The sequence below is a fragment of the Hemicordylus capensis genome, chromosome 1, assembly GCF_027244095.1.
Source record: "Hemicordylus capensis ecotype Gifberg chromosome 1, rHemCap1.1.pri, whole genome shotgun sequence".
Classification (NCBI taxonomy): domain Eukaryota; kingdom Metazoa; phylum Chordata; class Lepidosauria; order Squamata; family Cordylidae; genus Hemicordylus; species Hemicordylus capensis.
Window position 1 is genome coordinate 416,116,233 of NC_069657.1, and position 27,652 is coordinate 416,143,884.

General features: G+C 42.2%; 1 protein-coding gene across 11 annotated transcripts in view; it reads left to right on the plus strand.

Annotated features, from left to right (window-relative positions):
• Positions 1-27,652, plus strand: part of ESRRG (estrogen related receptor gamma) — a 767,139-nt gene that overhangs the window by 555,701 nt on the left and 183,786 nt on the right. For all 11 annotated transcript variants that reach the window (XM_053309067.1, XM_053309075.1, XM_053309085.1 and 8 more), the window contains one exon: positions 13,731-13,847. In XM_053309067.1, coding sequence (XP_053165042.1) covers positions 13,731-13,847 — 117 coding nt within the window. The remainder of the gene's footprint in view (positions 1-13,730; positions 13,848-27,652) is intronic.

Consider the following 27,652-nt stretch of genomic DNA (forward strand, 5'->3'; position numbering starts at 1 on the left):
GTGCACCCTCTGTTGCTGGCTCCTTCACTGGTAGGAAGCTAAATGGAAGCTCCAGTGAGGAAAACCAGCCATTTCAGCTCCTTACCACTGGGAGAACCAGCTGCCAAGTCACGGTCTGGGGTGGATTAAGCTTTTTGCTGCCCGTAGGCAAAGATTTGTTGCCCCGGCTCGAGGGGTTCAATGGCTATACTTGTACCCAGCAAGGATTCTCCTTTAAAAGTAAAGGGCTTGTGCAGGGAGTTAAATATTTTTCCCATGCGCAGAGAGCCCTGAAATGGGCTGGAAATGGCCCATGTCATTTGGGAGGCAGGTGGACCTGTGGGAGGAGCTCTCACTGCCATCCTTGCCACATCACCACCATCCTGCCACCATCCTGATGCGCAGTGGCAGTTTTTAAAAGGTAGAGAAGGAAGGTTTAACTTTCCCCCAACGCAAGCTCTTTACTTGCACACCACTCTCAAAACATGGCACCCCTCAAAATGTTCCACCATAGGCAAGTGCCTATATTGCCTATGCATTAATCAGCCACTGGTCGCTGGGGGTGGGTGGGATTCAAGGGCAGCATGGCTTAGGGCAGCCTTGTGTTCATTTATTGACTTTGCTACGCCACTGGATTGTGTTATCTCATAATTAACACTTCTTTGTGACATCATAGCTTGCCTGTCATGGCTTGTGATTACTTTCTGGGAGGGAGGGGTCTATTTTGTGAGGAGCGTTTTCTTTTTTTTGCCCTGCACTACCTTGGCTATATTGGAGTTTTATTGTTATCCGTCCTCCCCTATTACTTTTGCACACTGGATCTGCCTTTATTTGCTATCTGCATGGATGCACAAAGGATTTATTTATTTCTAGGACTATCCCACAAATGGACTCTCTTGAGTTTGTGCCACCTTTCTGTGTATGAGAGTGCATGAAGGAATGGATGTCAAGGATGTGGGGGGGAGAGGGGGCGTCCCCCCCCCCTCGATTGAGTCAGTCACAGTGAATACAATGGAGCTTATTCCCAGGCGAGTGGGTATAGGATTGCAGCCTTTGCTCCCCACCCACCGAAAGAGTCCTGCGGACATCCATGGGTGACAGCCTTGCCATTATCACACGAAGAGGTTTTATGAATTGGGGCATTTTATAGAAAGACAGGTTATCTATCACATGCTTTTAAAATGCTCTAGTTTCCTACCTTAAACTTGACTCTATGGTTTTAAAGTGTTTGGGTTTTTCCTTTTTCAAGATTGACATCTCACTTGTAGCACCCTGAGCCATTTCATTTGCATGCTATTTGGCCTTCTTTGTATAATGAAAACCATTGCCAGAAAACCCACACGAACACTAAAAATAAACATTCCTGGGTATGCGGCACAAGTACAGTAACTCCAGCCTGCCGCGAATCTCAGTGCATTATCACAATGCAAAGCCGCGTCTGTTTGAAGTGAGGCTTTGGCATATATTTTTGTTTTGAAACGTCACACTACTTTACGTTATTCAGCCCTTTAACTGCCAAACTGTAAAAGTCCATTACGCTACTGAAAGGAATATACAAATTATGCCCTGGCACTCCAGGCAAGGGCTTTACATATACCCTGTTATTCTCTCAGCCAGCTAGATGCAGGGTTGGATTAAGTCGTAAGTGAGAAAATGATAGTGCCTGCAAACTAATTGTACAAAAGCCTTTGAAATAAGTAACTGGAGCCCAATCTTTTCTGAAAACCAGCCAGGAGATATTATAAGTTGTTCTATCATTCTTGTCAGCCCAGTTGCAAGCCTTGAGCTGCCAGGCTGATCTTGTTTCTTGCATAACACAGTTTCTTCTCCATATATTGACAGAACTGGGCATTCTCAAGTTTGCCCCATAGCCCCCCACTTTGCCCTCTAGCATTGTGTCTAGTTTAGCAAAGATTCTTTTTTTTCCTGAGATGTTCCCTCTGTAAGCACAAAGCAGTCCCATAAAGCCATATCATATGTACACAACTCCCTCCGTACCTATGCAGATTGAAAACTTGCAGGTAGATTTTACTAAGTTTCTGCTAAAGTATTTTTGATGCCTCTAAAGTGGCGTAGAGGGGAAATTCTTGCCTAACAGGCAGAAGGTTGCCGGTTCAAATCACCATTGGTATGTTTCCCAAACACCTATATCGGGCAGCAGCGATATAGGAAAATGCTGAAAGGCATCATCTCATACTGCGTAGGAGGAGGCAATGGTAAACCCCTCCTATATTCTGCCAAAAGAAAACCACAGGGCTCTGTGGGCGCCAGGAGTCGAAATCAACTTGACAACACACTTTACCTTTATAGTTTTTAATTTAATAAAGGAAAACAGCAGTAGCAGAAAACCTTGATCTCTACAGCATCATGGGACTTGATGTAATAGCATAAGGGGTGCTTGCAGCAGCATGTATTTAGTTCAACATACCTTTTGATTGATTGTGCGACATAGGGGGAAATAAAGATTTCCTTCAAGGAAATAGTAGACAGAATTACGGAGCCAGCTCCAGGTTTTCACAAACCCTTGGCAAACTTCCCATCAGAAGCTATAAGAGAGTAACTCCTCCTCCACCACCACCACCACCACCACGCTTCTGAGCACAGAGGTAGTATCTGGGATCAACAGTAGTCCCTCCTGAGATCCCTGGGCCCTAGGCAGCTGCCCACTGATGACAGCCCCTGATGCTGAACCTACATGAATATGAACCTTTGTGTTCCTTCATCTGATAGTCTACTTCAGTCAGCTGTGGAATTTCTTCCCCGCCCACTTTCAAATTTCAAAAGCTGTCCACACTTAACTATTGCCGAAATACAAATTAAATCCTAATTTTAAGGGTGCATTAATATTCCTGGTTTTCTTTTACCCCAAGTTGGGGCCAATATTCTGTAGTCACTTTGGTGTAGCAATCTGCGCTGATCTGTGTTTTGTTAATCGCTGCTGTTGAGATCACATATTACCTCCTAGGCCACTGTGAGTTAAGCAGTCTTCCAAGTTTCAGGTGTGTTGACCTTGCAGTGGCCCGTGAGTTGAATATTTTTCAAAAAATATTAACAAGACAGAGATCCATGTAGACTTACCAAATTGAAAATGTGATGTATATCAGAATTGTGGTAAGTGAAATAAGGAATTTAAGACAGACAGCCCAGTGGTTAGAGAAGACTTCCCTATGCACACAAATTACTGGGTTTATAGGATTTCAGTTAAGATCTACACTTCAACTCTGTTTTTTAATTCAGTGATATGCCTTTTAAATCCCATTGATTTCAACAGGAGAGCTTTTAGCACATGCATAAAATTTGCACTGAAATTGGTAGGACCCAGTTGTATTTCACTTTGGCTAGATGGAAGCTTTGAGTTATTTAGAACTGAGTTATCTCAGTTTACTAAAATGTTAAAAGAGCAGAATTGTGCTAAACTATTCTCATAATTCTATCAAATATAAACTATAGAAAACAGAAGTATGTGGACAGTCTTGGGTTAATGGTTGGCAAACAGCTGTCCAACTGGCAGTTGCTCACCTCTGCAAAATTTAACCAACTAGCTGCATAGGAGTTTTGTAAGGAAAATAAAGTTATATCTGTTCAGAAAATGGGGAAATCAAACCTTGCATGTGGCAACTTGCCAGACATCAGCATGGACAATAAAACCTTGTGGTTTTTGTCAAGTATGAGGTTTGAGCTTTGCTTGCTTGGTGTAGAGGTTAAATGGTTGGATTAGGACCAGAGAGGCCCGAGTTCAAATCCCTGTTCAGCCATGAAACTCACTGGGTAACTTTGGGCCAGTCACTTATTTCTTAGCCTCACCTACCTCACAGAATGTTTGTAAGGATAAACCCCATCTCACGTACACTTCTCTGGGCTCCTTGGAGGAAGAGCAGGATAGAAATGTGTAAAACTGAGATCATTTCCATAGTAGAGCAACTAAAAGTACCTTTTGCTTTTCTTATCTTTGTAAACCTACATTGTAAAACAGACATTGGTTAGAGCAGAACTTTAAAATGGTTCTCTTTCACTTTTTATTAGCAACATACTCTTATGTAGATAAGTGAAGGATCTTCAGAACAGAAAAATGTTTGATTTTATTTGAAAATACACTAAAATAGTACAATGTGTCGGGAGTGGCAGAGCAGGATAGTCATTCCTGGCTTCTTTGAAATAGTGTTTACGTGTCACAACTTTCTTGAAGACAAGATCTAAAGACCACTTACTAGGGATGTGCATGAAACAGATTTTGTGTTTTTTGTTTTGAGCTTGAAACAAAACACAGACAGCCTAAACGTTTCATTGAAACAGCGGTCGACCTGGTTGTTTTGATGTAACAAAATTTGAAACGTTTTGAGTGTTTCAGCCATAGTGAACAATGGGAAAACTTGAAACACCCCATTGTTCCCCATGGGTAGCTCCTAGGGACACGAAAGTGGGTTGGGTGGTAGGCCATGGGTGTTACCTACCACCCAACCCACAAAAGAAATGGCCAACCAGGTAATCTTTAACAAATTGTTAACCTTTCCCTGAAACCCCCATAGGTTGACAGCTTTGCCCTTCATCCTTGGGTCACATAGGCAGGACAAAACGTGCTCTGCCAAATCTCCCAAGGGTGTCCTGTGCCGATCCACCTCTCCAGTCCTCAGCCAACCTGCCAAGGCGATTGCTTCCTCAGTGTTCAATGTGGACTGGAATTCACCCATTGTCTGTCTCATTGAGGAGAACAGTGGCAGGCAAAGCTTGGCTCAGTGTTGCTATCTCGGCACACAAACAGTTCATGGCACCAAAGAACAGTTTGAGTGTCAAGACAATTTTGGAAATGAGTGCCCAGTCCTGGGTGGATAGGTTACACAATTCCAAGCTACACCTCCTTGCCAGGGTGTGGATGAACAGCTCTTGCTCCTGTAGGCGCTGGAGCAAGATAAAGGGGGTGTTCTACCAGGTCAGAACATCCTGAGCTATTCAGGTAGGCCAAGCTCAAGCTGCCTCTTCTTGAGCATCCACCTAACCTTTTCACTTTGGTGGAAGTCAGCTGCTATCCTGGGCACCTGTTCACATTAGCAGCCATGGCAACAGCAGACTGGAGCTCAGTGTCTTCAGTGAGGATGTCTTGCCAGCCCCAGAAAGGCCAAGCGCATTGCGCATGGCCAGGTTCAGATTGTTTGCCACACAACGGATGGACACAAACTGAAGCCACTTGTCTGCCCTCACTATGCTCAGACCATTGTTGATCCCCATGAACCCTCGGTGAAGGTTTGGCTGCTGGACAACCATCCATGGCAATCAACAGTTCATCTGCCATGTGGTTAGTGTCCAGCACCTCCACGTGCAATAGAGCCCACCTGGGCTTTGCTGTATGGGAGGGGCTGACCACGCCACCAGTAGCCAGATGTCCCCTTGCACTTCTGCCCCCACCAGTGCACTGTGAGGGATGGGAAAGGAACATGCAGCCCACTGTCGCTGGTCCACAGATCACATATCTGCTGCGTGCAGCAGACCAAACAAGACCTCTTCGTATCCCTGGTACAGGGAGGGCACCCACTCGCCTGCTGAAGGTGGTGTGTGAGGGCTTCTTATAGTCTGGGGGCAAGCAGTAGGAGCAGCTGGCGGAAGCCAGTGTTCACCACCTGGAATGGCTGTCTGTCCAAAATGATCATCTTGGCAATGGCCTGGGTAATGAGATGAGGTGATCAGACTGTTTGCCCACCGACTGCACTCACTGTGCAGGCAACTTCCCCTGCCTGGGAGCAGGTGCCTTAATGCTAACTGAGAGCATACCTGGCCTATTGCTGCCAGCAAGAGCAGGGGCCACTGGCAAACACTGTTTGCAGGTGCTTCCGCATCGCCAGTGTCGAATTGGGGTTTCCCTAAAACAGGCCTTCCCCACAGTTCTAGCTCAGCTGCCACTGGCGGCTGCGCTGTAGGATCACGTTGCTCTGGAAAGGTGAGCCTGCACGCAGCCACAGCCGTGGGGACAACTTGGGGAGTAGGTACCTCATGCCATTGCCCACCATGGCCAGCCTCACCTCTTCCTCTGACCCTCTGCACCTGCCTCTCCTTGCACCCTCCTGGGCATCTTGTGATTAAAATTCGAGCCCTAACTCTAATGGGGGTGGGGGTGGGAGAGAAGCAGCACCTTTTAAAGGCAGGTTTTTTAAAAGGGATGTGGTGTCAGGGTGGTCTATTTATGCTGTGTGTGCCACATATAGCACTGTAGTGCACACACAGAAGCTAGAAGTGGAACAAGCAACAATGGGGTCAGTCTAAGGGAAGGGAAAGGGGATTACTGTGGCCTCTCTTAACCCACCCCTTCTGTCCTACAGCCCTACCTAGTACCTAATCCCTTCCACAAACTAGGCCCTATTTAAAGAACTCTAACCTGACTGGGGGTGCGGGTTTATTTTCCACCATCTTCTGCTGGAGTCTGGCCAAGTGCTGCTCTCAGAGACACTCGGGTTGAGCAGACACTGGGACTCAATAGCTGGGGGTAGGGCACCCCAAAAATAAAAAGATAAAAAGTAGAGGCGGGGGGACACACCAGGGAAACAGAGAGAGCCTGGCAGGCTGGGCACCAAACAGAACACACCAGCCTGCAAAAATAAACAAATGAAGACCATTCTAGGCATACAGCAGCAGCAAAGATGCAGCTTGGGGCTGCAAAAGTGGGGGGACCCAGTCAGCACAGTACCCCAGTTATTAAAGCCACTGGGGGCTGAATACAAGAAGCAAAAATCCACAAAAGACAAACCAAATCCGCAGCAGCATCCAGCTATAGCTACTGGTACAATAAGGGGGCGGGAAATAGATGGGAGAAAAGTCATTTGTTAGAACTGCAAAAGTGAAAGAGAGAGAGAGAGAGAGAGAGAGAGAGAGGGAGAGAGAAGCCAGCAGACACTCTGTTTCTCTCTCCACTAGGCCAGGCAGTAGGGGTGTGCACAGAACTAGCTGGACTGGTTCGGTTCGAGTCCAAACAGGGGCAGTTCAGTCCAGCACCCCCTCGATCCCCCCCCACTTTGGTTTGATGCGGGGGGAGGGGTTTGTGAATTTTTTTTAAAAAATTATCTCTTACTCCCTCTGGGGGACTTCCTCTAGGTGGGGGGTTGGGGTTTCAGCCGACTATTCAGCCTCTTTGGGCCTTCCCCCTCTGGTGCAGTGGCCATTTTGGAGGCTGCCGTACCTGTGCAATGGGTCTCTGTGTGGCCCAAATGGGCCGAAGAGCAAGGAGGCCAGTGAGGGGAGGGGGAACCCCCACAGACCCCACCACCACCTAGAGGAAGTCCCCCAGAGGGGGTAAGTGATTAAAAAACATGGAGGGGGGTCGTGAACCCCCAGTGGGGTTCGGTCTGAACGGGGTGGTTTGGTTCAACCCCGAACAGTCAATCCAAACCGGTTTGATGTTGAACACATTTGCACATCCCTACCAGGCAGGCCCAGGCCACCACCACTAGTCTGCTACTGCAGTCTGATTCTTCCTTCTCTCCTGATGTATCCTCTTCAAGAGAGGCACACTATAATGGCTCTCTGTGCCTCCCAGTCCCTTTTTAGTACATTTTAAAACACTCTCCCTTATCTTCCCAGCCTATGGGTGCACAGTTGCTCATGACAACATTTGATTTGTATGATAACAAGCCAGCTAAGAAGCCAGGAGATTGCAAGACAATCGGAAGTTAGTGCTAGAAAACCAATCGGCAAAGGAAAAACAGGCGTCCAAAATGGCGTTCATAACATTTCGAATTGAAATGGCTTTTTAAAACTCAAAGTTCAAAACAGGCTCTTCTTCCCTGTTATGGGAGCTCCATCCATCCCCTTTCCTCTGACAAATATGTTATGTTGGCCCAGAAATACATTTGTGTTCGATGGTTATGTGTGAATCCACCATTCATTGATTTCTGTGTTCAGAACACTGAAAGTGTTCTTCAAAGACGGTTAGAATGTGAATTATGTGGATTGATTGGTATGTGTGATCTCTGCTTATGTCCATAGGCAAGATTGGTCACTATACCACAAATACTTGTTTGTGCAGCATGTGAAAAGCTGGTATACTAGCTAAAACCTGGGTGTGATAGTTTTTGCCAGAGTTCCCTAAAAACACTCTTATATCTTTTTCTGTTCCAGAAATAAGTAAAATATTCAAGTTTTGCGTTATAGTCCTTTCTCCCTGCCTTCTTTAAGCAAATGCTAATGTGAAACCTTTGCATGCTAAGTAAGCAAAGAGGTACCTTTTACGCGGTGGCTCTCAAATACTTGGCAGGGGGAGAGCTGTTCCTTCAAATAACCTGAGATCTGTACCCAAGGTTTGAAATGAGTTACAAGCTCTCTTCCAACACTTGGCAAAATGGCATGATGCATGCCCACACATGGCAAAAACAGGTCGGAAGTCCCTCTCCAACCCATTGCTCATCACATCCTCCGCACCGCTCGTGGATAGATTTTCAGATTCAGATTATTTTATTTACGGTCAATGACCAAAAGAGAGAGATACAATGGTAAATGACATAAAATAGCATAATATCCTTACAATAAGCATATACATATATCTAAAAATGGCAATTTTAAAATACACTCATAACTTTGAGACTCTTATTTTAAAAACCACATAACAGTACTTAGCAACTATTCTGGAAATTATGAATCTTCATCAGCTAATAAATACTTTACGAGGAAATCCCCGGTTTTTCCCTTCAGATTATTTAGCAGGGGATTAATTAATTGCTGTCTTACATCCTGGTAAAGTGGGCACTTTAAAAGAATATGGGCCATTGACTTGTGGATATATGTTGGTGTTTGTCTGAAGAGGTGAACACTGTATCCATGATGGTGGGTGAGGAAGAGGACTACGGATATCAGCCTGTTTGAAGCAAGTGAGTTAGAATAAGCTGAGACAGGTGGGTTCAGGTGACATGACCAATCTTGTCTGTCTTTAACCAAAATAGGAACTAGCTTGAAGATGGGAGTGGGGAGTACACATTTTCAGGGATGTTATGCAGAGCCTATCACTAACTGCAGTTCTGCATGTTGCCTGAACTTGACCATAGTATCTCTCCAGCAGCTCTTGCTAGTACATCCCATGTACTTCTTTTTAGATTGTGGGCCTGATTGAGACAAGGAACCATTTTCATATTTCTTTTCCTATGTAAACTGTTTTGAGAGTTCTTGCTGTCTTAGGTGGGAAGGTGCACCCAGCGATGGTGCACTCCTAGTTGACTAAAAAATTGCCTGTGCTATAAGCAGTGTAAGATCCTAGCAGACACTGACCATAGTGATTGACATTTCATGTGTTCTTAGAATATACCCAGAACCCACTGCAAAATCAAAGAGGATTCTGAGTGCATTCTCTAGTTTAAGGCAGCCTTACTAGAAGGCTTACCACACGAGCCCAAGCTTGTTTGCTGTTTCCAGAATGACAGCTTCCCTTGAATTGTGTGGCTCCAGGTGGCTGCCTCTTCTGCCTCTATGGTAGATTCCGGCTGTTTTATTTGTGCAGCATAAATAAGCATGTGCCAAAGATCATAATTTCTGCCCTATGTGCACTGAGTCAGAATGCTAATTTAGCACACTGTTTCTGACGGATTCATCTTTTATACGTTACAACATGCAAGCCCTCTATTATAAATATGTAACCATTTTTGCAATAGATATAAGTGGCGTACATATTATTCCTCATTGAGTTAGCAGTTGCAGAGCATTTGAGTCTTTGTACAATCCTGCAATCTGCTAATGTGATATTTAATGAGGAGACATCAGTCTGGAGAAAGGTAGTCAATATAAATCAGTGTTTACAAAGTGTGATTAACTCTGAAATATTTCATCAATGCTGTGGTCCCAGGCAGACTCTATGCTAATTACTAGAATCTGTGCATGTTTCAGGGGACTTCCATGGACTCTGAGTGCAGCAAACATGGAGCAGCAAAATTGCAATTATGCCTGGACTGTCTCTGATGACAATTTATGCATTTGGTGTGATGACCTCCCACTTCCCAAGAGAGCAATAAACAGAATGCATTTTCATTAAGATACTAATGCACTTAATCACAGGGGGAAAGGGTTAGAAAGTAACAAAACACCTTTAAAGTGAGATGGGGCAGCGCTGATGGGGAAAGACATTTTTATGTAAAAGTCCTTCTCTTTCCATGAATTACTGCCTTTGCTCCCATCGTATTGAACTAGCTGTGAATATCAGGATATTCAAACACACATATCCAACAAATAGATCTGTGCTTATGTTACAAGGATTACATATTTCCCCCATGTGATGTTACATAAATTAAGAGCTTAGGAAGAGCCCTGTGGATCACCAGTCCATTTAGTGCAGCACCCTGTTTTCCACAGTGATCAACCAATTGCTTCCAGGAAGCCCCCCAAACCAGGACATCGAGGCAATAGCCCTCGGTTGCTGTTGGTCTCCAACAACTGGAATTTAGTAGCATGTTGCCACTGGTTATAGATGTCCCACTTAGTCATCATGGCTAATAGCCACTAGGGGTGTGCACAGAACCGGCGGGGGCTGGTTTGAAGGCGGGGGTGGGACAACTTTAAGGGTAAGGGAGGGTGCACTTACCCCTCCCTCTGCTTTCACTTGAAAACCGGTCCAGCGGGATGACAGCGTACCTCCCTGCTGCCCCGTCCGATCTTTGGACCGGAAGTAGGCGGAAGTAGCTTGAGGGAGTGCGCATGCGAGCTACTTCCGTCTACTTCTGGTCCGAAGAGCAGACGGGACGGCAGAGAGGTATGCTGCTGCCCTGCCGGACCGGTTTTCAAGCGAGTGCCAGTGGAGGGAAAGGGGAGGGAGGGGATAAGTGCACCCTCCCCCATCCTTAAAGTTGTCCCATCCGCCTTCGACCCCTCGAACCACCAGTGCTCAAACCTGTTCGGAGACCTGTAAAAGGGCCTTCAAACAGGTTCGGCACATCCCTAAAAAACGCTGATAAACCTGTTGTTCATTAATTTGTTGAATCCCTGTTTAAAGCCATACAGTATAAGGGTCAAACCAGAAGTGATGCTAAATGTGACATTTGCGCTTGATTTTTTTGCCATTAAAATTGCAGCCATGGGTGGCGGTAGTGGCAATGGAATGGAATCTATCGCCAGTCAATTTCCTTGGATGACCCAAAGTTCAAGTATTGCAATAGAGAAGATGTCTCTCTAAACCCTTTCCCACACCGTGCACATTTCTATAAACCTCTATAATGCCTGCCACCAGATCTTATTTTTAAACTAAAACACCTGAATGTATGTTCTAAATTCCACCTACCCCAAATAAATAAGATCAAAAATATTTTTTTTCTTTTTTCTAAAGCAGAGGTATCTTGATCAATGAGTTAACTCAGAGGTTCTCACATTTGGTCATTTTGGTTGGAAATGATGGGAGTTGTAGTCCAATAATGTCTGGGGATCCAAGTTTGAGAATCTCTGAGTTAATGAATAGAGACCTATCTTCTGTGTATCTAACTCTTCACTGCAGTGACAAGAAGGCAAGTGAACGTAACCTTTCCCACGTCGTTTTAGTCCATTAGAATACGTAAAAACACTCAATATAGCTTTATACACTATATAGGTATATATTTCTTATCCAAAGAAAACAACCTTGTAACCTGTTTCAGTCTAAAATTTGCTTACACAGATAAATCTGATGAAAGTAAAGAGGCATGGAAGAATCCTTTCTCGACTTCCTCTAATGATTTTTTTCATTTTTCTTGTCATGCCCATACAGAGCTGCACACATGCACATAGTGCTAACATTAGCCCACATCTTCTTTTGCACCAATCCTGTGCTTCCTGGAGAGATTGAAGTATAATAGTACTCCCCATGGTGCTGTTGGAAATATTTAAGATATTTTCCCTCCACCCCTCTCAATTGCCTGATAGAGTTTTGGTGGATAGGTTTTCTGAAACAATAGCATCATTTCTGGTCCCTTGGAATCCTTGTCAGGGCTCCATGTTATTAGAAATCTAGAAAGTGCCCAGTGTGATCATGAATATTACACATCTGCACTGGACTCTTTCTCCCAAATTCTAAGGTGGTTTACAATGGGTTATCTCCTTTTATGTTCACAGCAGCCCAAGGAAGTTCATTAGGTTTGGCTGAGAGCTAGTGAGTGGCCTAAGGGCACCTAGAGAGCTTCGTGGGTGATTCATCATTTGAACCCTTGCCTCTCTGTACCAACCTGTCCTTTATAGTATACTGGCATCTCAATTTTCTACTAAAATAAAACAATTTGGATAATGTATGACATGTGCCACAACAGTTCCAGAATTTCTGGGACTGTTGAGAAATGGTATAGGGTAGGGTGGGCAAAACAGAATCTACTGGTAGATGTCTGGATGATTTGCAGTATGTTGGCAAGGCTTCTGATTCCCAATGGCTGAACAAGAGGAAGTAGGTCAGGAAGGCTTTGGAAGGCTGGGTATCTGCTCCGTAGTCTCCATCACAGTTTTTAGAAAGCAAGTGAAATCTTGGCTTTTTACCTAGGCTTTTATATGAGTGTTGCTGCGGCTGCTCTGTATTTTATGGTCTCATTGTGTACTTTAATTTTTTTTATTAGGTTTGTATTCTTATATTCCAGTTTAATATTTTATTGTGTAACTGTTTTATAGTTTTATATTGTTTTAAATGTTTTGTTAATTGCCTTGAGATTGTTAGATTTCTGTACCACCTTTCATTAAATCAATCAATCAATCAATCAATCAATCTATCTATCTATCTATCTATCTATCTATCAGTAAAATTTCTAGTAAAAAAATTTCTGCCATGGCTGGTTTTGTGCTCTCTCCCTCAGTGTTCTTCATCTATAAAATATGAATTTTTATTGGTTGTTTTTGATTAGGCTGCTCTTTAAGTACCCACAGACCATACCCAAGGACAATGATCTTAACTATTTTTCAAGTGGGGTACACGTTGACAAAAAACCTTCAGTGTGAGAAGCATTTCCCACTGTGCTGACCAGTGTTCCCTCTAACAGGGATTCCTAGATGTTGACGACTACAACTCCCATAAACCTCAAGCAAAAGCCATTGCAGCTGGGGATTCTGGGAGTTGTAGTCAACAACATTTGGGAATACTGGTGCTGACCTCCATGCAGTACTGCTTTTTTCTCAGTGCTGGGAGGCCCTTTAAAATAGACAGAGCCCTGTCTTAAGAACTCAAGAATTGGGAAGGATTACATTACCCAGCACTCTGTGCATGCATTCCAATCTGGTGCAGTTTCTCAAAAGGGCCCTATTTCCCTTAAAGGACACCCCCCCCCAAATCACTGGGCAAAGTGCAGCTCTGCATGGTGAGAATGGTTGTCTCCACATTGTGCAGGGTAGACTGTGCAGAGTATTCAGCTTTGGCTTAAGCTTCACAAAAGTCCAATGAACAGTCAGGAAGCTGCACTTAGGGTTGATGGGAGCTGCCACTGCCCCCTAGACATTACAATGAATAACACTGTCCTTGGACATGAAGACAGTACCAATCAGAGTCTGCTGAAGTTATGGACTCATCAGGACACAACATTATAAATATAGCATTTTTGTCATTTTCCTCTTTTATTTGGAGTGCAAAGAACAGTGTGAACCTCTAAATGTGATATTACTTCTAATAATAATTAATATTTACAAAATATCTGCAATTATTTCTAATGGTTGATCAGTCTAATGGCTGATGCAATGCAAACACAAGATTGCAAGTATCTGCTTTTGCCAGTAAAGATGCTTCTCCTGTGACACCTAGGAGTATCTGATAGCCAACATTTTTCAATGGCTTCTTTCCCCCCTGACTGTTCCAGGTAACATAGAATACAGCTGCCCAGCAACAAATGAATGTGAAATTACAAAGCGCAGACGCAAGTCCTGCCAAGCCTGTCGCTTTATGAAGTGTCTAAAAGTCGGCATGCTGAAAGAAGGTAAGGCTGATCCAGTCTTTACATAGCTTTCCACAAACATGGTTAAAAACTGCAAGTAAAATATATTATCACTAGATGCAACATGTAAACTGCCCTGAGCCACTTTAGGAAGGGCAATATTTATATTGAATGAGTGAATGAAAAGTGCAGTCTGCAAGGAACAACCAATCAGTGTGAAAATGAAATTGGGGGTTGGGGGTGACAGGGGTGGGAATCTCTGAGAAAAAAATCACATTGATGAGTGGCCGCTTGTCACTATGTGACGATCTGTTCAAGATACATTCAAGTTGAGCACTTATTTGGCTGGGTTTATTTCTAAAATGTCTATGCTGCATTACTTGCCCTGAAAGGCCCTGTGGTGGCTTACAATTAATTAATTAAAATAAGTAAGAATACAACACTGAAATAATAGAAATCTAGTTTTTACCAGCTGGCAATTTATTTAGTCCTAAGCAGAACTAAATAAAATGAATATCATTTGCTTCCCAGTGACCTACATGCCTTTCTGAATAAACAGAATTTAGCCAACCTCCTGAAAAAGCAGAATGAACATTTACTTACTTACTTACAAATAGCAGCCACCAGGCACCAATGGGAGATTCTCTCCCAGGGCAAATAGCAACAGGGCTCCTGATCCATATCAAGACCATTGCACAGTCAACGGTTTAAAGTCCCCCATCCTCCTCACCATACTCGATACACCATACTCACCATTGCTGCCCCCACCACCACAGCGGCTCTTAAATAAACAAAAACAAAATCACAGGGCCAAACAACATGATTAGTGTGCATCTAGTTTCTAAAGAGAAGGTGCTAGTAGAGAAAAAGTTCAACTCTCACAGTGCATGTACCTTCAAGAATGGAAGCAGGCATTTCTTTTAAATACACAGGATTAACACCATTTGGGACTAAGGATCAGAACTAGTACTTTGAACTGGACCCAGAAACCACTGGTGTATCACATTTACATAAAACCCTTCTGATTGCCCTCCTTTGACTATTTCTGTGTTTTATTTTTGTGGATTTCTTTACACTCATTCCAGACAGTACAACAGATATTTCAGGATCTAAATGCCAAGTCAACTGAAGTCAATGAAACTAGCATATCAGAGAGGCGATGCAGCCCTCCGATATGAAGAACAAACACAGGCAGTCACAAATCCCTGTGACTTTAAAGCAAGTTTTGATAATACCTTGTCCTCCAAATCAAAAGTCTGAATAAATAGTAACTTATAAATGCTCTTTCTACACTTCTGACTAATATCTAATGCAATCCATGTATCACCCAGGAGGTGGGGAGGGTTATATGGAACTAGCTCATCTGACTCTACACATGGAAGATCACACATTTTCATTTTGGACATTATTTAGAAGTGTAAGAGAGATGATATGTGTCCTCTTTGGGGTTTAAACCCCAAGGCTACTCAGAAATCCTTGTCCACCTAATATCAAATTTGTGAGTCTAACTTTATGAAGCTGTCCTTGTTTTACCAAGACAGGTGTGACATAAATCCTTTAAACAAACAAACAAACATACTTATTTTGCATTGTTGAGAAAGGAATGAAATGTTATCACTTTTTACAGTTCAGGCAAATTAGATGCCATTATTGTGTACTGTGACATTTCTCTTTTTATCCAGTGGAATCCATATTGAATTGTCCCAACAGACAATGATGTGTCCTAAGCAATTGCTTTAAAGTGCCGTTTGCAGTGAAATATAATTTGTTCTTCAATTCAGAAAGTGAAACACACTTTCTCTGAGGCAACCAGTTTCCCCTCAACTGCTGTACTCAAAAGAACATGGGCTGACAGAGAAATGGCAGGGAAAAATTAGGCCTATCACACACCTACAGACATATTCTTATTGGATTATACTTACTAAGAATAAACCTCATTCTGTGTGGTTGCTTTGGCAGACATTGTGATCCTGTGAGCCAAAGCCTGCTGCCTTTAGTCTTACTCTGGAAAAATTCCTGTCTAATTCAGCTGGGATTTTGCTTCACTAAGAGATACAGGATTTGGCTTTTTTATTCAGATGTGCATAGGGCTTCTTACTCGTGGAAAATCTAATTTGTTTCATACTACAAAACCACAGTACAAAAACCTTAATGGAAGCTTTAGATGAACTTGAACATAAAAAGCATGCTTGAATGTGACACCTTTTCAAACAGGCAGTACTGCTTAGCATATTTGGCCAGTAGAAATAGAAAGTCATTGTGTTAGGTCTGATGTGCATGGGCATTTTCTTCCTCCATGTGGCAGGTTTTCTGCAGTCATCTAGTGGTATGATCCGTGTGGAGCTTAGGCTGGTGACAGTGATCAGTACGGATCCTTCTCTCGGGCCATTATTCTACTGCTCTTGTTTTGTTTTTAAATGGAGAGGTAGAAAGTTTGCCTACAGGCTTCAAAATGTGCTATCACCCTGAAAACCTAGGCCCACTAAGGACCAAAATATTTCTGATGTGAAAAACACATGACTGATTGTCTTGAGTTTAATTTTTTTTAACTTACAGCAGAAGATCTATATAAACTTGTATTGTGCCTGCATTTTCTCCTGGCATGGTAAATAGCAGATGGTTGGGGGTAGGGGTGTGCATGGAACCAGATTTGTTGGTTCAGCTTGGATCCAGACGGGATTTGAGCCAGCCCAGCTTGGTTTTGGCCTGGTTGAGCTGGAAACAGTTTGAGTTTGAACTGAGCAGGCGCAACCGGCTTGAAGCTATGTTGGTGAAGGGAAAACCAATGAGGGGCAGGGAGAGTAAAAATATACTTACAAGTATGAGCCATGGTGGCTGCAGCTCTCCCCCACCGGTCTCCCTTTGAGCAGCCCGGGCTGGTTTGCAGGCATTGAGGTCGCTAAAATGGTCTCTGTGCATGCATGGAGAGACCCAAACCGCAGAGGCCCAAACTGGCCTGGGCTACTCAGGGGGAGGCCATTGCCAACACCCCCCCCAGATTAAGTATATTTTTACTCCCTTCCTTCCCCCCTCGATACATAGGAAAGCACCACCCTGCCTGTATGGTAAAGGGAAATCCTCACTGGATTCCCTTTAATCCGTATAGCTCCAAGCTGGCTCAGTTTGAACCGGGTCCGGTTTGCCTTGAACTCAGACTGCCCGAGGCCAGTCCGCTTCAACCCTAAACTCATTGAGCCGAGCCAGCTCGACACTGAGCCTGGCTCAGAACGAGGCGGCTCGCACACCCTTGGTCGGGACTGAGAAAACAATGCAGGGCAAAAAGGTTAAACATCCTCTTTCCTAGCATCACTGTTCAAATCAAAATCTGATTCAGTTTTGGCTGCTTTAACATATTTAAAATACATTAAATATTTAACATGACTGTGAAAGAAAAAAGTTGGGAGATCCACCCACAAGTCTCCCATGTCATGTCTATTTTCTCACTAACTTTCTCTAAGATCTCAGAGCAGGACTGACTCTAGGGTAGATAGTATCCTGGGTAGGGATGTGTACAGAACCAGCTCCGTACACTCTCAGGAGGGTGGGGGAGTTGCTTTAAGGCGCAGGGAGGGTATCCTTACTTCCCCTGCCGTGTTTCCCCTGCCGGCGTAGCTGTCAGAATCGCTAGTGCAGGCGACTGTATACCCTCTTGCCGCCCCATTCAGCATAATACCAGAAGCACCCAGCGTGCCTTGGCTGACCACCCAGCTTGTCAACTCCTGAGTCTGGCCTGCCCCAGAGTCCTCAGTTACAGAGGTGAGTGAATTGTTAGGATGAGCAGAGTTTCTGTAATCTATTCCAAAGCACATTGGACTTTGGATGCTTAAGTAGGAAATCTTTAGCAAAACTGAAATTTAGTGAGGTTTTTCTTAAAGCCCCTGAAGAGGAGGCCACTATCCTTTTATCTGCTTTATTTATGAGGATCTTGAAAGCTCATTAGGTCTGTCTCTTAAAGGCAGTATTCTTCTTTAAAGGAAGGGAATTTCTGCTTATACACACTAGAGAGAGGGAAAAAAACCATTCTTTATCTAAACATATCTCAGAAAATGAATTGCCTTTCAGTCCGAATGGGTTACACTTCAGTAAAGGCATGGTAGATATGAAGAAAGTTTCAGACTTCTGCCTAAGAAAACCTCTTATTAATGTAGAGAATTACTTTGTCCCATTCACCAGGGGCGTAGCTATATTTGAGCGGATGGGTTCAAAGAACCTGGGTCCCCAAGCTCTAGAGGGCCGCTCAGCTCTAACCCTCCCTATTTTCTTCATTATCTCCCTCATTCTAAAGGGCTGCTGGAGAGAGGGGTAGACATGGGCCCCCCCTCCCCAGCTATGCCCCTGCCATTCACATTATATTCTATGGTGAAGTTGATTTCTAGAATAATTTTTGTCTGATCTCTGAAGTGTTACAAGGTAGTTGTTAGTAGCTTTCATCTGGAGATCCAAAGTTGTTTTAACAGCCTTCTCTTGAGGTAGAGGCATCCTTGCAGCTTTTGAGATAATTGTGCTCCATAAGAACATATGCCATGTGATCATGCCAACATTAGTATACGTCTATACTAGGTATGCTAAAATCAACATCCTTGCTTCTCCACGCACACCCTGGCATATATCTAATCTCTCAGCTCTTATCCAATATAATTGTTTCGAACACTGTAGAGGTGTACTGTTAGTAGTCCAGCACTTGCCGCACCAGAATGCCTTCCTGAAAGTAAAAGAATAAATAATCTGTTATTTAATATTTAATATTCATGAACAGATATTCATTCTGTTCAGTAACTTGAGGATAATCTGACCTTCCCTATTAAGCAGTGATGGCATTATCAGTCTGCAATAACTAATTCTTGGAGAAGACTAGAGGGGATGACTAGTAGGAAACTTCTGATCCTTTTGGTCACTTCAGGAAAGTTTTTCCCTCCACCTTTAGAAAAAGGATGATGATTTTCTGTGATGCTCTTGAGTGTACAAAGTGTTTATAATTCTTATTTTATTTTGGCTGCAATCCTAAATGAACATACTAGGAGTGATTTCCATTGAGTTCAATGGAAATTACTTCTGAGTAAATATGCATAGGACTATGCTGTCTGTTTGGCTTATTTTCTTGTCTTCTGCCCTTCTTTTTGTCATGCTTCTGATATGGTGTTTTAGAGGCAAATTTGTGCTCTTCCTCCATTGTTATGTGCATGGGTTTCTTATCTCCCTGTGAGGAAGATGCACAAGTTCTCCCATTATTCATTACAACAAAAGAGTTAAAATAGGAAGCATGACTCACTTGTGCTTCCTTTCATCCTGCTTACTTGTAAGGGAAGATTGCCCATAATTTGGCTTGTTTTTGTTGTTAAACAGCTGATCTCTCTGTATGGTGGCACAGGGAGCCAAGGATTACCCCTTCTTTAATGTGAGATTGCTGGAAGCATCAGTTTTGCCCAACTGACGGTGGAAGAGCTCTTAAGTGTGCCCTAAAATATGGCGAGTTTGACTATTAGTGCTTGTGTGTAAATGACTAAATGTAATGCTCACAAGAGATGTGAGAACAGCAGCCTTAGAAACCAAGGCCGCCTGTTCCCTCAGGTGGAGATCTTGCAGCCATAACTGTAACTTTTGCTACGGTGACATAATCATGGTTCTTAGGGGCCAATTTCAGAGGCTGACAGGAGGTGTCACCCTTATTCCTTATTCAGTCTTTGGCCTCAGTATTCACTCTGTTAGCTGCAGGCTGTGGTAGTGCTTTTCAACCCTTGAACTACATCAAGACACATCACACTGTCCAAGTTTTATTTGACAGTATTCCTTTTACCACTTCTAGAAGGTTGGTGGGTGGAATTAATAGTTTGGATGTATGGAATATGGTCAGTCTTCACATATAATGCAAGATTGATTATAATTCCATTCTGTTGGGTTAGAAATACATAGTTTATTCCTGCTATTTTTACCAGCACTTAGAAAACACAGAAGCCAGGCCAAGTTTATTTTTGCTGTAAGAATTTTGATTACAATGGGAATGGCAGCAGGGTTGAATTTGGCTCACTGTGCCTCCAACATGTTTGTAAGGTATAGACAAATTCTAATCCCATGCAGCATGTCAGAGATCATACTGGAGGAAATCTATTCAAATGTAAACCCTGGTCAATTCAATTACCAGTCCATAACAAAGTTTACTGTTGCAGCCTCAACACTGGCCACAGCAGTTGCTAGAGGCTGATGGAACAGTATGACTTTAAAATGACAGCCTAAATCTATTTATTTAAAACATTTAGTTGCAAGATGTGACATAAAGTCAAGTTTCAGCTGCTTTGATAGGAACATAATACCTGTTACTAGAATTTAAACGCAACTGTTGATGTGCTTCTTCCATCAACATTTTCATTAAAGCAGTTGGAAAATACTAAGAACACAGAGCGCTGCTGGATGAGACCAAAAGCCCATGTCATGTGGCATCCTGTTTATGATGCCCAGCAAGAAGTCACTTTGAAATGGCAGATACTTTTGGCTTTTCCATAAGGAAATCCCCAGTGCACAATAAAACCTTGTTTATCAGTATGCACACATGCATATTCTCCATGTCTATTATATATAGTTTATACAGATATCACATATAGATGTAGCTATACAGGCCAGTGTATATGCTTTTTTTTAAAAATCACACTTAAAAACAAACTCATCCCTCATCCAAGTCTCGGGGAAGATGTATTAAGATTTGTTTCTTTTCAGATCAACCTATATGGATCCTCTGGATCTTGAAAGCCATTAAATGCAACCACTGAAATATAAAATGCAACAACCAGACCACAGCCTATACTGCCAGATAAGCCAAGATAAAAATAGGCAAATGATATTACCAAATCCAACCAATGAAAAAGCTCTTCTGGATAAAATAGTCTTCACCAGTCACCAGTCAGTAAAATACTCCAAAGAACTGGCTAAGCAGTCTAGGAAAAGTTGCACTAGGAGAGTACTGCAGTGCCTCTGTTTGGAATTTTGTCCCTTGTGAGTTTCTGTAGCTTGACTCCAATAACTACATTTGACAAGGTAGACCTAACAAGAGGGGAATGATGATGTGGTGGGGAGAAGAAAAGAAAAATAGAATGGGAAAGGAAAGTGGGGCTATTAAAAAACAATGTTTGTGTCAGAGTCAGAATTCAGAAACTCTTGAGGGATAAATGTCCAAACCAAATAAAATGGGAGTAACCTTAACTTAATAAGATACAACAGTTGTCTGCTGAAATGGCCTTGTATTTCAAAACACTTGCCCTTTTTGATGGAGCCACCAGCAACAGCTTAGAAAATCAGTGTACATGTGTGTGGCTTAAAAGCCTTCTCTATCCTGCTGTTGCTATTGACTGCTCATTTACGCTTTTTATTCTGCAAGTAATGACCAAGATATTTCCTGTGTATTGGTGTCCATGCATCTACAGTTGCTATCTTTAATTACGCTCTGCTGTCATTTGAAATTCTTGAGATCTCTTTTAGTGCCTGGCCCAGACTCATTTGTTATCTGAGGAACTGATGCATGTTCACTAATTGGATGGTATACCATAAGTTCATTTGATAATCAATCAGCGCTGAGACAAGAGAGAAATAGCTTTGTTTTTGTTTATTCCTCACAGTTCCTTGTAAGTCAACATCAAGCACTTTGTAACTGATTAAAACACACAGGGTAACAATAGGTGGGCTTTGCCATTCAGTTACAAATAGTATACTAGATATTTGGGTAGTGTAAATATGGACAACTCCATCATTTCTGTAGCTAGCACTGCTCCATTGCCATTTTTGTTCCTAAGGACAACAAAACAAATCAAAGAAAGTATTTGCCAAGTAAAAAGTTACTATTCAGATCTTTATTTCTTCACAACTTTTTCCTGAAGAAATTGAGTGATGTACATACACTATAGTCTGCTAAAAACTCCAGGACAATAGGATAGAGAATTGCTGTTTTCCAGTAATTGGCAGGTGAAACTTTTAATGCTAAGTTTCACAATATTGCTTATTTTAAAATTAAAGAAAAAATAGCTAAAATACAGCTTTGTTTCAATTTCCTGAACAACAAGGATACTATTGGTTAGTCTTGGAGTGGTCTTGGAGTGCAAGATACGTAGTAATATTAGCAACCTGAAATGCAGGTTAGCTTTAGAAAGCTTCTTCCATGGTTTTTCCATTAATTGCATCAAAGGTTGCATTTATGAAGCATAAAGGCTATTCTTCTTTGGATCAACATTTATAGATTAAATGTGCAATTACCACACAATTATCCATGGTACATAGGAAGAAAGGAAGCTGTCTTATTACCAAGTCAGACCACTGGTCTATCTAGTGGAGTATTGTTTGTACTGACTATTAGCAGCTGTCCAAAATTTCAGGCAGGAGCCTTTCCCAGCGCCACCTGGAGATGCCGTGGATGGGACCTTCTGTATCCAGGCAGATGCTCCAACACTGAGCAATGCCACCATCCACAATGAGCTATCCATGGTAGAACAAGCAGTTCTAAATCCTGCTTATACAGGAGGCCCTTGATTATCATGCGGGTTGCATGCCGTGATACCACTGTGAATGCCGAAACCATGATAATTGAAACCATGTGCCAATGGGAATAATGGGGTTAGGTTTTCTCAGTACATAACAAAATACTAAAAATTATACACAAAAAAACCACCCCAGAAATAAGAGAGCAGTATAGCACTGTTCTTTGGCCTTTCTAGCTCTTCCAGTAATACCCCCCCAACCCCCCCCCCCAAATCCTCCAAATTCTACAAAAACACATCCCAGCATGGCTTCATACTGCCTCCAGAAGTGTCTCCAAACCAGAAATGCCACAGAAAATGGCACCAGAAATGTGGAACATACACACAGGAACTCCGAATAGCCGAAATTAATCCCCACAGTAATTGCAGTTGTATATAGCAGAATTGGAAATAGCTGAAACACAGAACTTGCAATAATCGAGGGCCTCTTGTATATAGAACATGAACTGGGAAGTGAGACCTACATCCTATGCACCCCTAGGTCCTGCCAAAGTGATTCATCTCTCTAAAGAAAGGTGCAGACATATTACATTGTTTATGTGTAGGCCTTTGCATCACATATTATGTTCTAAACAGTATGATAAATATTATCTAAATATGATGGAAAGGCATGCACATGCCCAAGATAATTTCTTGCTTCCTCTCCATGTAGAACATGTACACATGTACTAGAACATGTGTGAATTCACATGCAGAACTTGTGTGAATCAGCTGCTTGTTAGGGCTACTACCCTTGCTCCTGTCTTGGATGTGGCATGCATATATGAACTCATTAAGAGAGTCAGGACTTTCGGACCTGTGACATCAATGAAATACACCTGCATCCTGTTCACTCAAGAGGCAGGGTATCATGTATTCAGGCCATGAGCAAAAGCGTGCATAAAATGTGCTACAAACAAAATTTAGGCATGCTCTCAAAAACCATAAGCATAAGCAACCTAAGACTTTGTAAATAAAAATGTGTTATCACCTTCTGTGTTTTGAGGCCAGGGAGTGGGGGAAGCTTATTTAATAGCATTCTTCATAGCAAATTCTCCTTTGCAAAGAACCCGTGCATAATAGATTGCCAAGGTAAATTTCTTTCACAGTCTAATAACATTACTCTGCCAAGGAGAAAACAGAAGAGATTGTGTGAGGAAAGGTAGGTCGCTGCTGCCTTCAAAAACTGGGGAAACTAAAAAGGGTTTAAGGATATTTAAAAAAAATATTTCTAAACTGATAAGTTAAAAAAAAAAAGAAATGTATCTCAGTGATATTTCTTGTGATTCCTCCTGTAATATTATCCTTAAGCCTAACTTGTATTCCCTGAAAAATACTAAGCAAAAATCCACTTTCTAGTTGAATATATTATTATCTACCGATTGTTCCTCAGTTTCTAATGGCTGTTAAAGATTTGGATTCAGGTAATGGAAGTACGAATACTGGCTCACATGTTGCGCAACCCAGCATGGGTGGTTCTGATCTTTCCGCACTATTGCAGCGAAGTATCCACAGTCTTGCACTTTTGCACAAGTGCGCAAATATTTAAAGGTGGTTACCCATGATCTATTATTATTATTATTATTATTATTATTATTATTATTATTATTATTATTATTATTATTATTATTTCTTGTTTACACAGTCAGACAGGTGTTATTGACTGGTTTGTTTTATCCAGACATCGAGTCCTTCCCAAGGACCTGGGATGCCAGAATTTTATTGTCAATTGTTATAGATATCGTCACAGAATATAGGCTGTTCCCAGTAAAGCTGCTTTTTGTAATTAGCTGATGTTGATTTATGTGGCCCCTATGGTGTTGAGGTGCTCTTCAAGGTCTTTTGGAACTGCACCCAGGCCGCCAATTACCACTGGGATTATTTTGGTCTTTTTCTGCCACAGCCTTTCAATTTCAATTTGGTGATTTTTTCTATTTCTTTTTCTTCTATTCTGCTATCCCCTGGTATTGCTATGTCGATTTTTTGGACTTGTTTTTCTTTCTTCTCAACTACAGTTATATCTGGTGTATTGTGTGGCAGATGTTTGTCTGTTTGTAGTCAGAAGTCCCATAATATTTTTACATCTTCATTTTCTTCAACTTTTTCAATTTTATGGTCCCACCAATGTTTGGCTACAGGTAGCTTGTATTTTTTGCAGATGTTCCAGTGTATCATCCCTGCTACTTTGTCATGCCTTTGTTTGTAGTCAGTCTGTGCGATCTTTTTACAACAGCTGATTAGGTGGTCCACGGTTTCATCTGCTTCTTTACAAAGGTGGCACTTGCTGTTTGTGGTTGATTTTTCGACTTTTGCTCTTATTGCATTTGTTCTTAGTGCCTGTTCTTGTGCAGCCAGTATTAAATCCTCTGTTTCTTTCTTCAAGTTGCCATTCTTAAGCCATTGCCAGGTCTTGGTGATGTCTGATTTTCCACTCATATTGTGCAAATATTGACCATGCAGTGGCTTATTTTTCCATTTTTCTGCTCGGTTCTTGACTTGTTCTTGCTTGTAGGCCTGCTTTCTTTCATTGGTGTTGAATAGTTATCATTATTGACCATTTGAAGTGCATCTTCTTCACTGTCCTTGATATATACTTCAAGGCCTCTTTTCTCCTCCTCTACTGTTTGATGGACTTGCAGCATTCCTCTTCCACCTGAGCTGCGAGGGAGGTATAGCCTATCTACACCACTGCGAGGGTGCAGAGCATGATTGATGGTCATGATTTTCCTGGTCTTACGATCTAGCGTCTCTAGCTCTGCCTGGGTCCAGTCTATTATTCCTGCACTGTATCTGATAACAGGTATAGCCCAGGTGTTTATGGCGTGTATGGTGTTCCCGCCATTGCGTTTGGACTTGAGGATTTTTCTAACTCTCCTGATGTATTCACTTCCAATTTGTCTTTTAACTTCAGTGTGTGTGATGTTATCAGCCTGGAGAATGCCCAAGTATTTGTAAGGTTCTTTCTCTTCCAGGTTCTTGATCTTGCTTCCATTGGGCAGTTCTATTCCTTCTGTTTTTGTTATTTTCCCTCTGTTCATTATTAATGCAGCACACTTGTCTAGTCCAAACTCCATTGCTATATCGCTACTGAATATACGGACAGTGTTTAGCAATGATTCAATTTCTGACTGGGACTTTCCGTACAACTTCAGATCGTCCATGTACAGCAGATGGTTGATTTGACTTGATGTTTTAGATGTTTGGTATCCGAGGCCTGTTTTGTTTAGTATTTGTGAAAGTGGGGTCATGGCGATTACAAACAACAGAGGGGATAGTGAGTCCCATTGGAAAATGCCTCTTCTAATGCTAACCTGTCCAAGTGTCTCTCCATTGATTGTTGACTGTGTACTCCACATGCTCATTGCTTTTTAAATAAATATCTGAATGTTTTTGCTGACACCAGTTGTTTCTAAATATTTTAGTATCCATGTGTGAGGCAATGAATCGAACGCTTTCTTATAGATTGGTTTTTCTTCTCTTGCAATTTTCTAAAATCATTTTGTCAATCAGCAGCTGGTCTTTTGTGCCTCTGGTGTTCGGGCAATTTCCTTTCTGTTCAACTGGAAGCTGTTTGTTAGTTAATAAGTGTTGCATCACTTCATCTGCTATTATTCCAGTTAATAATTTGAACATGGTTGGCAGACAGGTTATCGGTCTATATCTTACATTTTATAACTCGCTCTTCTTCCAAGGAACCCAGAGCAGTGTACTACATACTTAAGTTTCTCCTCACAACAACCCTGTGAAGTAGGTTAGGCTGAGAGAGAAGTGACTGGCCCAGAGTCACCCAGCTAGTATCATGGCTGAATGGGGATTTGAACTCGGGTCTCCCTGGTCCTAGTCCAGCACTTAGTGCTACTTAGATCAAAGATGCTTGGCTTGACTATCAGTGGCATGTTTCCAATCTCAATAGTGCTTCCAGAGTACTGGCACATTATTTTGATCACTTGTGCTCTTGTGCAAAAGCACAAGACTGACAGTGCTTCACTAGGAATCTGCACCAGCATGGGCGAATTGGTACCACCCATCTTAGGCTGCACAACATGTGGGCCGCAGAATTTAAATTACCCATGGGGTTGATTTTAATTCCTTTTGAAACAACACACCATGTCTCTAAATGAGAATGTGAAGTAGAAAAGTCCAGTTCAGATAATCAAGCCTTACGTTTGAGGCCTAAAATTGCCTATGTCCTGGTGCTTGTCTTGTTACTGAAAGGAATTAAAAATGGGAAAGCAGCAAATGTGTATTACAAGAATTAGATTCTATTCTGATACTTAAAGAAGAAACAATTTATTTCACATAAATAGATTTTTGCTTGGAAGAAATCTCTAGTGGATTCCAAAATAATGTATTAATGTGATGCAGGAATATCTCGAATGTATTTGTTATTTACAATCTTTGAATAATAGAACTTAAGCATTGGAAGGGACCTTGGAAATCTTCCTGTTTAGTAGGAAACTTCTACTGGTAGAAGGCTGTCCAGCTTCTGTTTGAAAACATCTTGTGAAAGAGAGCCCATTGCTACACAAGGCAAAATACTCTACTGTCAAGTAGCTCTTACGGTTAGGGAATTCCTCCTAAAGCCTAGCCTAAATTCGCTACGTTGTAATTTCCACTCATTGCTCAAGTCTTGCTGTCAGGTGCAGCAAAGAACAGATCTGCTTTTTCTTCGATGTGACAGCCCTTCAGATATTTGAAGACAGCTTTCATATCTTCCCTAGCCTTCTCTTCTCCAGGCTAAATATACCCAGCTCCTTTAACCAGGACTTGATTTCCAGACCTCTCACACTTTGGCCTTCTCTGAACCTATTTCCTTTTATCAATGTATTTGTTAAAATGCTATGCCCAGAACTGAATACAGTGGCTGACATCCAGAGTAACGCTCTGCTAAGGCCTGTGCTTCCTGAAGCTATGTTCATGAGGGTCCCCTCATCTTCAGCAAAAGGGGGGGGGCGGATTTGTCAAAAATTGCATCTCGACTCATGTGTCAGAAAATTGTGATCCATCAGCACATGGTTAGTTTGGATGTTGGTCAGTGTGCCAAGTGAGGTCTGATGAGCAAAGAATAGATTGGAATAGAGGCATAGGGTCTCATGATCTGGACCCCCATGCCTCTGTTACTGCAGCCCCAGATTGCATCAGCTTTTTAAGCAGCTGCGTTATGTTGCTTGCTCAGGTTCAAATTATTGTCCTACGAAGAGAACTAGATTCTTTTTACATGCACTGTTGTCAAACTGGGTGCCACCACCCTACATTTGTGCATTTGATTTTTCTTACCTAAAAATGCAGGACTTTATATTTGTTGGTTTTGTTCCATACGCTAAAGATCCATTTTTCTCCCATGAATTAGGA